Source organism: Austrofundulus limnaeus, unplaced genomic scaffold, assembly GCF_001266775.1.
Source record: "Austrofundulus limnaeus strain Quisiro unplaced genomic scaffold, Austrofundulus_limnaeus-1.0 Scaffold47, whole genome shotgun sequence".
NCBI classification, from domain to species: Eukaryota; Metazoa; Chordata; class Actinopteri; order Cyprinodontiformes; family Rivulidae; genus Austrofundulus; species Austrofundulus limnaeus.
The window spans coordinates 1,572,919-1,589,893 of record NW_013952449.1 but is presented as its reverse complement, the minus strand read 5'-3'; the positions used below and the strand labels follow the sequence as shown (position 1 = coordinate 1,589,893).

At 36.5% G+C, this 16,975-nt stretch overlaps 1 protein-coding gene across 6 annotated transcripts in view; it reads left to right on the top strand.

Annotated features, from left to right (window-relative positions):
- The first annotated feature begins 2,664 nt into the window (after positions 1–2,664).
- The window catches only part of ect2 (epithelial cell transforming 2), a 56,701-nt gene continuing 42,390 nt past the window's right edge, over positions 2,665–16,975 (top strand). For 4 of the 6 annotated variants that reach the window (XM_014008043.1, XM_014008042.1, XM_014008040.1 and 1 more), the window contains exons 1-8: positions 2,665–3,009; positions 4,871–5,037; positions 6,696–6,775; positions 9,869–9,961; positions 13,727–13,909; positions 14,265–14,354; positions 14,527–14,634; positions 16,718–16,791. In XM_014008043.1, coding sequence (XP_013863497.1) covers positions 4,902–5,037; positions 6,696–6,775; positions 9,869–9,961; positions 13,727–13,909; positions 14,265–14,354; positions 14,527–14,634; positions 16,718–16,791 — 764 coding nt within the window. In that variant the 5' untranslated portion in view covers positions 2,665–3,009; positions 4,871–4,901. The remainder of the gene's footprint in view (positions 3,010–4,870; positions 5,038–6,695; positions 6,776–9,868; positions 9,962–13,726; positions 13,910–14,264; positions 14,355–14,526; positions 14,635–16,717; positions 16,792–16,975) is intronic. The other 2 variants (XM_014008045.1, XM_014008041.1) reach the window with 1 other exon arrangement.

The window sequence follows — 16,975 nt, the reverse complement described above, 5'->3', positions numbered from 1 at the left end:
TCTGGCCCACACCTGTTTGCTGTGTGGGATATGACTCTTCTTTTCAGCTATCTCAGGTTTTGTTTTTCTTTTTTTTACTTGTTTAAAATGGGCCTCTGGTTAATGACAGGAGGCCAGTATGCCTCAGAAATAGCAGATTTTTCTTTTGTCAGAAGTTTTAAAGCTGCTTTTAATATGATTATTGATGAAACTCAGACAGGTTTTGTTGACTAACAGGCTCATATGGCCTGCAGTACCATCAGGGGCCACTCGTACCCCAGCCAGCACCTCTTTAAACTGTTACCATCAGGGAGGCGTTTCAGGGCAATAAAGGGAAGACTAAAACTGACTAAAAAGACTAAAAACAGTTTCTGCACACGAGCTGTTGTTGCCATGAACACCATCAACACTGCAAACTCATCCAAACCATGATCACCTAGCAATTTTTCTGTTTAATTTCTGTTTGGTGCAATATAAATACATATCAAGTGCATTTTTTCTAATATCTTGAACATATCAACACCATTGCAATTTATTTTTTTTACATTTCTTATTACATTGTGTATAATTATTACTTATATAATAATTAGATTTTTTATTATTTCTTGGCCCTGTGATGGACTTGCGACCTGTCCAGGGTGTACCCCGCCCCTCACTCTGTGACTGCTGGATATGGGCACCAGTGACCCACGCGACCCTGAAAGGAAGAAGCGTGTACAGAAAATGGATGGATGGATGGATGGATGGATGGATGGATGGATGGATGGATGGATGGATGGATGGATGGATAATTATTATTTGAGGTCACTTAATTCTTTTGTTTTTGCACCGTCTTCGAGAGCTGCTCGTCTGTAAATTTTGTTGTGGTTCTTGTACAATGACAATAAAGGAATTCTAAGTCTAATATTCAACTTTGTGTTTGATCTTATTGACCATGTAATGGTGCTGTTAAAATTTTATGTTTTTTTAAACAAAATATAAAAAAATGTATATTTTTTATGTTTCAAGCTTTAGCTAAAGTTGGCTTTGGATCTTTTTTTCAGAATGCAGTTAATATAATGTACAAAAAAACAAAGAAAAGAAAAAAACAATAAATGCAACAGCTCAATTAAACATGCACGGTTTTACTTGAACTGACATGGCACGCATATATGCCACATTTCTACCTGTTCTGCATCTGTGCACATCTTCTACCTGATTGTGTAAAATCAGTCCCCTAAATGATATAACAATTGCAGACAAATATTTTTTATTAGCTCGTTTGCAGATGATGACATTGCTCTGTTCAAAAATGCTTTACAGGCTCATATTAACATGATGAAAACATTTTGATGCAGCATCAGGGTTACGCAGATCTGTTTGCCCTAAGAAATTGTAACAGCGTCTTTATTGCAGACATTCCAGAAAAAGAGACTATCCCATACTTTGGTTGTATTATTAATAATAACTTTTAAAAAATGAAGCCACTGGATGCTCCATAAATTTTGAATCTATTTTAACAGAAAACACGAACACACAAATAATACCTCTTGGCTCCAAAGGAATTTTACAGAGCTTGCCCGGTGACATGGTCGACAAAAAGAAATTAACACGTGGCCACAAGATAATAACTCATGGCTACAAAGTAGTTAATGTGTGGCCACAAAGTAATTACAGCAGTCATATCCATGCAGAAACTGTTGATTGTTTGCATGGACAAGTTTGCATTATTTGCAGTTTTATTTTAATGAGTTATCTCGTGGCCACACAATAACACACTTATGGCCACACATTAACTATCCTGTGGCCACACATTATTTTGTTTCCTCCAATGTCACTGGATGGGCTCCATACCCTAAAAGAGGGACTTTTTCTTGCCAAATACTTCCATCTCAACAGAGGTACTGTATGGAGCTTTGTGTGTAGACCTGAAAATAGTTTTTTTTAACATACCTGGCAACTACAAGGCAAACAATTATTAGAAATTAAATTTACCACCTATATAGGCCAAAACTCATACTCACAAATATTTTTTTCAATTCTGAACTCTCTTTTCAGTGTTTTATTAAGGAAGCCAAAATATGTTTTAAAAAACATCCAGTACTAGAACAAAAAGTAGGTAACTGCCCTTTAAAATTGTATAATCCTATGATATTTGGCAGTTTGTTCATAGTATATTAGTAAGATTAATTATAAAAAAGAAAAACGACATTCTTAAATGCCTGACAAACAAGAAGTTATAACTTCTGATGTCTGTGAGAGCTTTGGCTGTCTAAGTGAAAAGATCATGAATTTTAGTAGCTACTAATGTGTAAATGATTAAAAGTTATAATCCTGATTATGTAAACAACCTGTGTTTTAGGCTATGTGGCAACAAAATAAAGGTTTTTATTTATTATATACTGTATTAAGTTTTACAAAATTGTTTAATTCTGCAGTAATGTGGGGTGTTCTGCTAACTGGGAGTGCGACTGTGATAGTTGTCAAGTGTTTGGGGAGAAAGAGAGGTTGGGTTCTCGAAGCTGCACCTAAGCGACCGTATGACAGGAATTTTCCGACAGTACCTGAATGTAACAGGGTTGTGTTGTGCGCATCGTGATTTGAACGAACGAACCAATCAGCGGCCTCAAAAGGCGGAAGTGGCAGGCATTCCGTCACTCTTAGCCAATCACAGCGCAGTTCTGTTGTTTGCCTTGCTTTTTGAATTGAGCTCCAACAACAGGCAGACAGACAAACCTCTTTGCAAACTCAGAAGTCGTCTTTTGTCAACAATTAAAAGCTTGCTAGGTTTGTTCTTATACAGAAAGAGCATCGCGAAATGATGCAATAATTGACTTTTATTGAACGAGTGTCGCGGACTTTTTAAAAATGTGCGCTAAAGAGGTATTGTCCGGAGTTCATAATTAGGTCGCTCGGTTCTTCAGCTAGCTAATAATAGTAGTTAGCTAGTGAGCTTATCGAAGTTAACTGGCTCAGTGGTTAGTTGACCACCGCTAACTGTTTTTTATTTTTTGTGCTACTTCACCTAGGATACCTAAACTGAGACCGACGGTAAGTTTAATGCGTTATAGAACTACAGTAAGCATTACAGCCTGTATGTATAAATAACTTGCAGCTAATGGGTAACGTTATGTGCTACTGTTGTCGACTGACGTTTTTTTAATTGTAAATTCTCAGTTGTCTTCTACTTTGTATGACACTTCCACCTGCGGCCAAAGACGATTATGTTGTTGCTCGTGTGTGTGTTAGCATAACATAAATACTGATCGGGTTTTATATATCATTGATGAACAGCTGCAACTGATTAACAGTCAGAGTCAACCCGATTCCAAACAGGTACCACAAACAGGTGACCTTAGGAAACACGTAAATGACTAAAGTTCAGCCATTTTTACAGATGATGAGCTTGCTGTGGTAGCAGCTTAGCCTTTAATACATGCTCTGAGTGCTAACTGATTGGAGACCAGTGTCTAAAACCTTGCATTTGCTTTTTGGAGACTGTCAGACTGCTAGCAAAATAACCCATGAACCACTTAGATGTAAACGAAGATGGCTCCCAAAACCAATTTTTCCATAACGCAAATGAATGTTATTCAACCAATTTTTACAAATATTGTGATGCAATTTTGTGTGGTAGGCTAATAGCTAAGGGTCATCAGTGCTACGCATTATGCAGCATTTTGGCATTAACCCTGAACAAAAACATTGTGTTAGCAAAACATCTCACGAACAACTGAACTGATTTTTATAACTCTAAAAGTAATCGTTAAACTTGTTAACATTTGTAGTCAACCTGGTTTAGGATGACTGCCACATCTCAATTTCATCAACACATAATAAATATTATATGTGACAATGAAGTCGATTCTATTCTGCTAAACTGAACATTTTCCAGATATTGAGTTAACGTTTGGTGTGGTGGTAGACAACAATCATCAACACATACTCTCAGCTCTATCCAACAGAATTCATTAGACCTCAGTTTCTCATGAGACTGAACATTATGTACAAGGTTTAACCAAAACAATTATAGCTACCTTCTTGGTGTACTTTGATTTTAGGTTAAAACGGACTTGAAAGGCTAATGAGTGGTTGATGTAAACAGGTGTTTTTCACAGCTTATGCTGCGTTCACACCGAACGCGATTTCAGCTTCAAAATCGCAGCCAATGCTGAAGTTTGAAGCTTGTGCACTTTGAGGTCAGACGCAGGACAGCTGTTGAAGCGCTGCACGGCGACAGCCGCCCCGCCCCTCCCTCCTCTGTCGGGCTCTGTTTAATGTCGGACAAGGAAGTGGCTTTGCTTTATTTACAGAGAGCAAGAGCATGTCACGTTCATCAGATAATTAATTCATAATTAATTCACCAGATAATTCAGAGTAGAGGCTCACAGCTCGCTTTCAGGACTATTTTTCCAGTCTGATGAGCCGCTGCCACGCATTGGTGCAGATATCTCCTGTCAGGACACCGACTGCAGGCACTCGATTTCAGCTAAAGAGCTCCTCTCCGTCTGTTTCAGGTTAGTGGACATCATTCAGTAAACTGTCCCGTCGAGAAATATGTCGCTACGTCAGACAATGGAGTCTCTCTGATTGGTTGACGCGGCGCGTCGAGCTGCAAAAGTTCAGATTTTCTAACTTCAGCGATTTGAGCCTCAGTGCGTCGAACGCTCAGATCGTTCAAATCGTTCAAATCGCGCTGCTCTAATCGCGCTTGAGGCGCCGCAGCACTTCCCGACGTTGCTTGAAGCGCGTCCACCATAGACTTTGCATGTAAACCTGCTGCTCCTGACGCTGAAATCGCGTTTGGTGTGAACGCACCATTAGTCTTGGGAGTGTTGTTTCTTTCATATATTCCATTTCTCCCCTCTGTGCCTGAATGAATTAACTCTGTTGTCCAACTGTATCTTTTTAGAAAGTTTGGAGCATCCTGGCATTCCTGCCACATGATGGCCGACAGCAGCATAGTGACTTTGGGGACGGCTCGAAGTCTGCTCGTGGATTCTTCAGTCTATGATTCCAGGATTGTTGAAACCACAAGGGACCATGCTTTTCTGGGAATGACTTCTGATGATGGGGAAGGTATGCATGCATTTTCTTTTCTTTCCCTGCTTCCATTTTATACTTTTCCGTCTAGTTGTCAAATAACCTTTAAACAAGTTGTTATTGTGTGGAAATAAAAACGGCATTTTGTGTGGAACACTTGATGTGAAAAGGTCATTACTGTTTCAGTTCCTGAGGGCTATACTGCGAAGCGAGATTTTCTGCTTCACCAGCTATGTTGGGCTGAAAGTCAGAGATTTCAGTATCACAAAGGAGGATCTGTTTGAGTGTGACTAGATTACAATGATAACAGCTTAGCTCAAACTGCTCATGAGCAGGTTGCTAACAGTCAGTAAGAAGCAAACCCCTTTCACTTTCTCTGTTCTTAAAGCTGCAGTCTGTGACTTTTTAAAACATATATTTTGACATATTTGTTAAAACTGTCACTATGTCCTGACAGTTTGATATTAGACAGATAATCTCTGGGGGGAAAAAAGGGAAAAAAACAACTCCTGACACCTCCCGGTGGTCCTACTGCCCTCTGTTAAAATCTCTCCGACCCGGAGACAAACAGCCAATCAAAAGTGAGGTTTGTCTCATGCACCAGCTGTTCTTGCCCCCCCCCCCCCCACGCTGCACGCACGCTGCTCAGCCGGGCTAGCGCGCTCTCTTTCAAACAGTAAACTAGCTGATAGGGGTGTAAGAAAATATCGATACACTGAAATATCGCGATATTTCATTTCCCGATACTGTATCGATATTCTAAAGCCCTGTATTTTTTTTTTATTAAGGTTTAAAATGTCAACTTTCCTGCCAGCCGTTCATTTTTATGTTGTAGTTCAGCCTCTGACCACTAGTTGGCAGCAGTGAGCCAGCCATTTGGCTCCTCTACCTGTTGAGGTAGAGGCTATTGTTAAGTGTTGGGTGACCATATTGTAAATTAATATTAAAAACTAAAAGCTGCAAAAAATATATTTTCAAACTATTTATTACCAAATTTAGTCTAATAATTGAAAACATGGATGAAATAAAAAAAATATGAAACAAATACAATAAATTGTTAAATAACATGAAATTTATAATGTCGCTGTCATCTTCAGTCAGTTGGTTAGGGTTAGATTTTGCATAAATTAAACTGTGGCATTTTAATTGTCCGACTGAGTCATAAACCCCATTTATTCAGGGAATGTTTTCTCATTTAGACCCAGTTTACAGGTGAAGGATCTCCTGAGTAGATCCTGGTATAACTTTTTCAATGTTGATTGTAATATTGCACATTCACAGAGTAACTGTAATTGCAGTTGCTGTTTAGATGAGGCTTCCAAAGTTGGTGGACTTATTATAGCTTCAAAGCCAGGTAGTTGATGCTCTGATTTTCGTATGACGTCAGCAACACGTGCATCACCCTTCAGTCTCAAGCATAAGAACATTTATATCCAAAATGTTTACAAATATTTTTATAAACTGTGTAGGTTTACTGGATTACTGAGATGCATCAGGACATTTTTCAATTTGTGTTTATTGTAAAGTTGGTTTAAAATTTCATTTCAAGTGGCATTAAAGAGGTCTTACAAAGTCTTAAATTTAACTTGCGTTAGGTTTGGGGAACCTGATAAACACTGTTACCGGTCCTGTCTTGTTGCCTACACCCCACCCCCAAACCCTTAATTTTTACGTTGCACCTTTTTGTTTCTCAGATCAGCTACCCAAAGTGAAGACTCGTGTGGTTCTAGTGGGAGAAGCATGCAGAAATAAAGCACTGGTCAAAGCACTTCAGGTACATCATTCTGCTTTTAACCATGTGATCTGTTCTTTATACTCCAAGGAGCCCGAAATTTTTGTAATTTTTCAAAAGTTTTCTTAAGCTTTAATTCTCCAGACATACGAAGGTATTTCAAAGTTTCTATTTGGGCTAATTATTATTATTATTATTATTATTATTATTATTATTATTATTATTATTATTATTATTATTATTGTTATTGTTATTATTATTGTTATTGTTATTATTACTTGTATAAGGTTTAAAACAGACACTAAACTGGATTAATAAACTGGCTTTTTGTCAACGCATAACTTAGGCAGGAGACTGTTTTACGTAGTTTGTTTCTAGGTTTTTTTATTATCAGATGCCTGTTATAAAGGTGCAGTTAATTCACATGTGATCATCTGCATCAAGAAAAAATACAAAACTAAATAGTTTGACAGGCATGAAATTGTATTTCTCCTAAATACTAACTTATCTTTTTTAGATGAAAACTTGAAATGTTTATGCTTGACAGTGTTCTAGGATTAAAGTGAAAGATAGTCAGCAAATGAAAGTCATATTTTTAAGAAAGATGAAAAAAAATCTGATACAGGACCTGAATCAGCATTTTAAAAAAAACTTTTCAGGTTCATTCAGCACTCAGCAGCACAGGCCTCAGTCAGACCTTCGGCTGAACCAAAACAAACAGACAAGAGCTCTGCTCTGAGCAGACACTCTGCAAAACACTGACAACTTCTTTTGTACTATAATAATGAATAGAGCTTATAATGTATTTTTCTTCCTGGTTACACCCTTGGAGGTGTTACCTTTTACGTCAGATGTCAGAACATCACTCATTCTTGTTTAGGCTAAAAGACAGAACACATAACACACACCAACTCTGTCAGTTTCAACCTTACGGACTGAAATTATCAGAAAGCACAAAACTGAATCTAATATTCAATTAATCAGTTAGAATATTTCTTTACAATCTTGAAAAGAAAAAAACTTTCAGAAAGCCTGGAGAACTTTTGATTAAAACCACATTAAAAGATTATAAGGAAGTCTGGCTGCTTTGAAGGAAAATATAAAGAAAGAAAGCCTCGATTAAGAAATTTTCACAGTACTTCATGCTTTATACACCATTCCTCTTGTTTTATTTACTTAACTTGCAGTTAGTACAACATTAAACCAACTGGGCATCAATGAGAATGTTGGTTGATTGGTCCAATGATGGTCCAGTGTTTTAGCTGCTAAAAGAAAAATTTGGTAAATGATCCCAGCTTTTATCTTTGCAGCTTTTCTAGCTCTGTAAACTCAGTCTTACTATCTCGCTGGTCTGTGACTGCTGAAGACTAGTTGGTGACTTAATGGTGTGAGGATCCTGGTCTCACTGAATTCTGAAAGTCTAATGACCAGCAAGCAAGTGGTTTGAATGTGTTTCATCCAGCTGTCCTTCGATTCATCCTCAGAAAACCCAGACATCCCTCTCCCCAACAACAGATCTGTTAGGAGCACTTTGAGAGCTCCTAGGAGATCTCAGTGTTCCGTGTCCAGAGAGTATATAAAGTTGTAGACAAATTTGTCCTTTTTTGTTAAAGAAATAAAAAATGTAAAGATTACTGCGATAACTTGAAATTTACAAAAGAAACAAAAATATTTCTAAAATTGCTACAAATCAGTTAATAAAAATCGGTCATTGCTTTTGAATTTTCATTCATCAAAATAAAAATAAACCAGTAAAACCACTACTTCAGAATAGTTCAGCGTTATGTTTTTAGCCATTCTTTGGTGTTTTTAACTGTGTTTTGTGTCATTATCCGGTTGGAGAACCCATAATCTTTGACTGAAACCAAACTCTGTCTGGTCAGACAACTCTGTCCTTAGCTTTCTGTGGTCCATGTTCAGTGTGGTACACAGCCTGATACCAAACAGCACTGACTACTTCTCACCCTTTAAAAAGACAAACTGACTGATATCTAAGATTGAAAACACTTGTGATGCTAATTACAGGACAGACCTTAGTTTAACATGTCTGTATAGTCAAAATATTATGTTCTTGCAGTACCATCATTGATTTCAAGGACAATTACATCAAAAGCGATGACTGATTTCTTTTTTTTTTTTTTTTTTTTTTTTTGCTTTTGTCAGTTTCAAGTTAGTTGTGTGACTTTTGTTAGTCTCTGTATTGCTCCAGTGAGTTCTGGGTCTGCCCCAGGGTTTCCTCCGACTGGGATTTGTGCGGAAAACCTTCAGTGGGCGGCACCCTGGAGGAGGCATACTGATCAAATGCCCGAACAACCATAGCTGGCTTCTTTCAGTACAAAGGAGCAGTGACTCCCCTTTGATGATGGAGCTCCTCACCGTGTCTCAAAGACCAGCCCCCCCAAATTATTCAAGTCACAGGACATTTTGGAGACTTCCTCATGAATACCATTCTCTAAGTATTTACCATCAGTCACTGACCAGAGAGATACTGTAGTAAGTATGATAAAACTTGACCAGATTTCTGTTTTCAAGGGTGTTTTATTTCCCCACTAATGTTACATGATTAATTTATCAAGTTAATAGATTTAAGAAAAAAAAAATCTATATATGCATGCTCAAAAAGCCTAGAAATTTTTCATTTGAACTTTGTGCAAGTCATTTCTATGCATCTTGTTTTGCTTATACAATTGATTGCAGAACAAAGTAGTTCCAGGAAAAATTGAACATTTTCTTAAAAAATGAAAGGAAAGAAAAAAGACAGAAAGCCTTTTCATTCTGTTTGTCCTTTTTCTCCTCTCCTCCTCCTCCCTCCTGAGGGCTTTGAACCTCATATTAATTTTTAACAGGAAGTTCTACTTTTCTGCCTACCCCCTTAGGAGTGTGATATTTGTTTGAAGCTACTGTCTTTAACTGTTGCAAGGACACAGAACCTGCCCATCTTCTCCACACTGACGCTTTGCTGTTTTCCTAGACCCTGAAGTCTTCTCCATACGTGGCTGTAATTGTACACGTTTGTCCCTGGTTCTCCTTCATTTTTTTCTCCTTCTTTATACTTTCTATCTTTTCACCTTTTCTAATGATCTCTTTTCAAGTCACAGTTTTTGATGTCCAATTCTTACTGGTTGGTTTTTACAGGCCATCAGAGTAATGGAGGTACCTGTGGTAAAGATAAGAGAAGGCGAGGCGGGTGCTGAGGAGAAAACGATGATAAAATCTATAGTCAATATGGTACAGTACAGTGTCTGTCTGTGTGACTGTCTGACACTTGGTGGGAACTTGGATGTGTGCTGCATGAGCCTTAATTCAAACTGGGTTCTCATTTAATCACTCTGCATGTTTTACTTACTGATGCTGAACACATTTATGGGTGAATATTATAAAAGAATTTATGTAATCACTGGTGTCTGGTGTGTGGACTAAAACAGTTGTGCAGTCCGTCAAATCAAGTTTCCACACTTCAGGAAAAAGAGGTAAAGAAATCCTGACTTATATGGCTTACAGTTGTCTGACTAGGCTGCAGCTGTGTCACAAATTAATATTTGCATTTTATATTAACAGCCCGTCCGATTAGTCTTTGCACTAACTAACAAGACAGTCCTCTGGTCAAAGTTAATAGATAATAGTGAAGTAAAATGTTGACTCAGTATTCACATATTATGCGTTCTGTAACAAACAGCAGCGAACTTACTAACAATATATTAGAAATGCCACTGTAAATCTAATGCCACACAAGTCATATTAGTTACGGTTCTACTGAGAGAAAAAAAGTTTAACATTTGTGACTTTGACAATTCATACTGTATTTATCACGTTATTAGTGTAGATTTTTGAGTTATTAATGGGCCAATGATAATCCATTGAAATCTATAAAAAATTGGAATGGATTCATTTGCACTTTATTCTGAAACAATTTTACCCCGGAGACTTTGACTTTTGGTGTGATCTGGAAAATACTTTAAAATGTATTTATTTTTTATAAATACTGTATTATCTTTGGCTAAACATTCTGGCAGTGAAACGTATGTTTTGTGGTCACACCGTTTTTGAGATTCAAGAAAGCAAGATATTTTATCAAAACTTAATAAAAAAGCTTTTGTCACAAATTTAACTGGCCCAACTTCTGTCTGTTTTCTCATGAGTCAAAAGCAGAGGTGGGCAATCCTGGTCTGTGAGGGTCACGATCCTGCATGTTTTTCTTGCTCCTTTGCTCCAACACACCTGATTTGAATGAGAGAGTGATTACCACAGAGTTAAATATCACTAGTGAGCGCCGCCTGTCCCTTTCACTGTTAGCATCTGTGGCTGAGAATTCAGAATTCATGGTAATTACCAGTTGTCCGGTAGAACTTGAAAAGGTGATTCAATCAGTTAATCAGGTGTGTTTGGACTGGAACAAGGAAACAAGTGAAACTTACAGGATAATGCATTGCCCACCTCTGGTCAAGACTTTAGAGGGAAGTCAAACACATTTTCACAAGGGGCCAAAATTCAAAACCTGATCAAGGAACAACATTAAAAAAAGTACTTTAATTCATTTTAGATGTCTTTGTTTTTTAATCACTTCACTAGCTTCTATTGAAAAAAATTTACCACAGGCCTTGACAACTCAACAGAAAATCAGACAGATTCTCACCTTCAAATTACAAAAGAAAAATAATTTGGTGAACAAAAGTCAGGCAGACAATGTAGCTGTAAAAAAAAACAACCTAGATTTTAAAAGTCACTTGTGGAAACTTAGTGAAATACCTTTTGAATAAAAAAAAAACTATTTTCATTTAAGAAAAATGTTGCTCACATTGATGAAAAGAGATATTTAAACAGCTCGTGTAGAGAGTAGAGTTGGGGGGTCTCAGTAAATGGTAGATTTCTGTATCCCAAAATTTGGTTGAATTTTTCCCTCTCAACTTAGATGAAACACTCGCTCATTCTGTTGAATGACTGACTAGCAATGATATTGCAGTCAGGATTATGTTTGACAAAACACAGCTAAATACACATGAAGGGTTTTAATTAGCATGCATCATTTTCCCCTTAGTGATACATTTCTAGAATGTTCCTATACAGAAAACAATAACCGTTGTGAGTTTTGAGGTGATTTGGTTAATGTTTAGAAGGGGCACAGTGAGGTTATATTTCTCTGCAAAAATTGTTCCTTTCCTTTTCCTCATTGATGGTAGACTGGTGGCATACATGACCCTCAGATAAAATAAAGACGGTGTAGTCTGCCTTATAGTGTAAGCAACACTGGGCATGTAACATCTGTTTGTGTTTACATTCAGCAGTCTCTTAACAGCCCTATTCTTTGGTCTGCCTGCATGTTGGCACCATATGTGTGAAGCTGTTCTCTCTCAGGTGTGTATTGATTTAGGAATAGAAGTATCCAAATTGCTGGATGTACCACTTTTCACAAAAAACACAATAAAACCCTTTCACATCAAACCCTGGCAGGGTTGAATATTTTCCCAAAAACTTGCAGAACTTGGTACATGAGCTCAGAGCCAGTACCCTGGCAGAAATCAATAGTCTGCATGATGATGATTGTTGTGAGTTTAGAGAGTTGTGTGCTTTGTTCCTATAGTTGTTTTATGCCATCAAAATCTGTCTTTTTAAAGAACAGATAAACAATCTACTAATCTGAAAAGTTAGCTAATATTCGGTCAGGGCATCCATCTAAAAACAATATGAAGTGTTGCCACAAAATCACAACAACACTCAAAGCAAAGGTAAATGTATGTTTTTTTTTATACCATAAATAAACAACTACATTTTTTTCTTTCAATCCACATTAAAATCTGCTTTTTGAAAAGCTTGAGCTGTGGCGTGTTCTATTAGACTCATTCCCATACCTCAGGCTTTTATGCAAAGCTATATTATGAACATATTGTGTTTAAATTTATTTACCTTTTTGTGCAGAGTATAACAACAAAGTAGTGTGGGATTTTTCTTTAATATGGTTAGTCTTTTTACATATAAGTATTGAATGTGTCGTTAATTGTAATGTCATAACCGTGTGTGTCCAACTTTATTGCTGCTTGTTCTTTACCTCTGCTTTTGTCACTTTGGGTAACAGTTTGGTTTATTTAGTTTTCAACATTTTTTAACAGTAACAAACATATTTTTCTGTCTTTACACTACCGGGTGTGCTGAACCTTAACAAACAATTTAATGTTGATTCAAATAAATGCTGTAACTCAACATTCTCATCTACACTAGTGAGTTGAATGTTTTCAAGCATAATTCGACAGTACTCAATATGTACAGACACGGATACATTTCTTGGTCCACCTCCAACTTATTGAAACAATGCTTCATTTCTCATGAAAAGTGGTTCAGTAAAAAGTCCTTGTTTAATATATTTCATCATACCTTTAGTATGTTATGGAGTAAACAAAAAATTAGAAATACATATTTACACAAAGATAAGCTCAGAAAGAAGATGATAAATATCCATGCTAAAGGTAAAGGCTACAAAACCATCTCCAAACAGCTTTGTGTTTCTCTGACAACAGCTGAATTGAAAAAGTATAACGTTTATAAGATTGTAGCTAACCACTGTGTATGTGGATGCAAGAGGAAATGCAACCCCAGGTTAATCAGATACTACTGCAAATAGTAAAAGAAGAAACAAGAAACCATATAAAACTATTCAAACCAAAGTCTAAGGTCAGTGTATGATCAGCTGTTGACAGGAAAACACAAAAAAACAGACTGAAATTTACAAAATGCATATTGACAAGCCCCAAACCTTCTGGGAGTGATGAGACAAAACTGAAGCTTTTTGACCCATCACGTTTGATTTATTGCGGGAGAGAATCAAAATATTTGTCCGTGTCTGTATAATTAATAATGTGTACTTGAATGTATTCTGCATTTTTCTTAATGATTCAGAACTCTAACAAGGCCCACAAATCCGAATGACAGTGAGCCATCTCTTCTAAACGATTGTTTTTGTTGTGCAATAATCTATTTATGCATACAATTCTTTGTCTCCAGGACATCAACACTCCCTTCATAACAACAAACAATGTCCAGGAGTTTGGAGACGGCGACAACACTGAATTTGAGATGGTGTTTGTCCTCACAGACTTTAATTCTCCTGACTACAACTACCTCTACAAAAATGAAAACCGTATTGTTGGGCCTCCTGTTGTGATGCACTGTGCTGCAAAGGACGAGGTAAGGTTTTTATTACAGTGAAATTCAAAAAGCATAGCCCCTACCCTTGTTGTTCTCTGTTGCTTTTTAACTTGGATTTTAAATGGATTTAAAATTTGATCAAGTAATAAATCTACACAATATAATTTGGATTAATGGATTTAGACTGGGGCAAAAATATATAAGTTTAAATAAAACGTGATGTGTGCACATTTAGAGATCTTGTTGGGGTTAATAACCCTTTGCTTTGAAGCCCCAACCACTACCTTCAGAAGCCATATAATTAGATTGCCCACAGTTAGATGGATCTTTATTAATTGTCCAATAATACTTTATTTTTTTGTACACTGATTTATTTATTTATCTTTCGTTACAGCCACTACATTTCTCATGCCGTCCTCTTTACTGCACTACCATGTTGAACCTGTCTCTGTGCTTTACGGGTTTCAGAAACAAGGAGGAAATGGTGAGGTTCACTAAACAACATGCTCCTGTTTGCTCACGATTTGAAGTTTTGTGGAATGACGAGCCGTATCCCACGTCTCTATTGTTTGAATGTTATCTATGATCTGCGGTATTAATGTACAGTCTGCTGATGATATCAATCCAGATTTTTTTATTTATTTTTTGTTCTGTAGAAGAACTTGGTGAATTTGGTTCATCACATGGGTGGAATCATCCGGAAGGACTTCAGCACCAAAGTGACTCATCTCATCTCAAACTCTACTTATGGAGAGAAGTACAGGGTTAGTATAAACTTAGGTTTTTACCCAAATTCCAAATGATTTGTAAAGTTTGTAGCAATAATGTTATGTAAAAGATGTGGTCAGTGCTGGTAAAATATTCACCAGCTGGGGGTTGAGTGACTTTTCTTGATTTTTGTTGAAAAGTCAATTAAGACATTTAAAACAAGCAGAACAGAAATTAAAATCAGCAAAACAATAGCTGAAATTAGAAAAGCTACTACTAAAAGCTAAAAAATACACATATAAAAGCTAAACTTAGTTAAGCAGTAGCTAAAAGATGAAATTAGGAAAAGCATCAATACTTGTGTAGCAATGCTTAACACTCCCTTGTTTGTACAAATTATGTATCATGTTTTGTACAAATGGTTAACAATGCTGTGGTTTAATGACCCCTGAGACCTGCAGGGGTCATTTTGACCCAAGGACAGTAGGTGGAATAAAAAGTCTGTCACCCAGTAACAGAGGGTAAGTGTCATACCCATAGTGGAGAGTTTGCTGGTAAATATGGTAGGTACCACAGTATTAAAAGCTGAGTTGTATTCAATGACCAGCAGAAGAGAAAAAGTTGGATTTTCTAAAGTCCAAGTAATCCATCAAGATCACAGCAGCCCTGGCAACAAAACACCTGTATTGGGAATGAAAACGTAGATTAATGTGGGGAAAAAGTGAAGAAACAAACTCAAAAAACAGCAGAAATATAAAACATTACAAACTCAGGAGTGGCAGGAAACACTTGATCATTTTCTTGAAGGTGAAAAAGCAATCTCTGTGATTGTTTATTTTTTCCCCATCTAGTTTTTCATTTTATTGCTTTAAACAACACAATAAAAAATAATTGCCAGTTATACCATGTTCCTTTTTACCTGGAGACTCAGTTTCTGGGTGGGATATTGGAGTGTATTCATTTGTTTTTCAGTGGGATCCTTTTTTTTAACAAGCTCAAAAAGTTTGTAACGTTTTAGACGTCTTACATACAGATGGATGAGTGGGAGGATGAATAAATTGATAGTCAGAATATTGATGCTGTGCTCCTGTTAACCTTTCCTACAAATTGTTTTTCATTTTATTGCTTTTTACCCTTAACTACAGGCTCTTTAAGGATAGGTTTATGCTTTTTATTCTTTTTTTTCCACTAGAAACTTGTTTTCTTTGTGCTAAATAGTGGAAGTAGTTTTAAATTTAGGGATGAGATGCTAACTTTAAAAAGATGAAAATAAGGGGAAAGGAGGTGTTTCAGCCCTAAAAACATGCTTTGCACCTGAGGAGAAAATGTTTCTGGCTTTTATTATAAGTAATATAAGATAGTTTTAGGATGACATGTATGGCATTTATTTTTATTGCCCAAAGCCTAAAGGTGAAAGTGAACGTTTTCTTTTGTGTGTATCTTATTGTTAGCAATATATTTCATAAACTGCTTGACAATTTTTAATTATACTTGGAAAAAGTAATCGTTGGATGTATATCTGATTTAACTTTTGGAGTCCACCAATTTAAGATGGCTGCCACATCCAACTGACTTAAAAAAACATACAGAAATAACTATAACTGTATTTTATTGATATTGACCTTCAATTTGGTGTGGTAGCAGCTGAGAGCCATTCATTACAGTCCCAGCACTACTCAATGCATTACACCTTTGCTTAAAACTTTTGCAACAACTGTTTTTCTGTTAGCAAAATACTTTAACTCACAAACCTTTGGGCAGATTTATTAAAACTCCTGTATAAAAAATATTGGAAGCACAACTTTTAGACTCAGTCTAGTTCAAGATGTACACCATAGCTAATCGACATTGGCTAAAAATATGACTGACAAAAAAAAAGATCAACACATTCAGTTTTGCAGAAATCAAGCTACAGTTTGTTGTGATGGTGGAGGAGAGTCATTCACAAAATACATTCTGATATTTTTTATGTTTTCAAAGTTTGACTAAAATGGCTACAACTCTATTGTCTCTCAACTTTAGATTAATTTTATTTTAGGCATTATTTCATAAAAAGGTAGGCCTTCATTGTCCTTTGATATTTTCTCTTGGTAAGCATTTACTAAAATAATCTTTGTTCTTCTTTTGGTCATTTCTCAGCTGGCAGTGTGTATGGGGACTCCAATCCTCCAGTCTTCTTGGATCCAGAAGGCCTGGGAGAAAAGAGATCAGATGTAAGTTTGAATTATCTGCACAACACCTGTGAACTACAGAGGTGACTCTAAGTTAGTAGAATCTTTGTTTGATTTTCAGAACTCTTACACTTTATTCATACAGTCAGAAAAATAAATAAATACAATTTTGTTCGTCTTTACTCTTAATGACAACTACTCTAGAACATTAAGAAACCACAGCCAG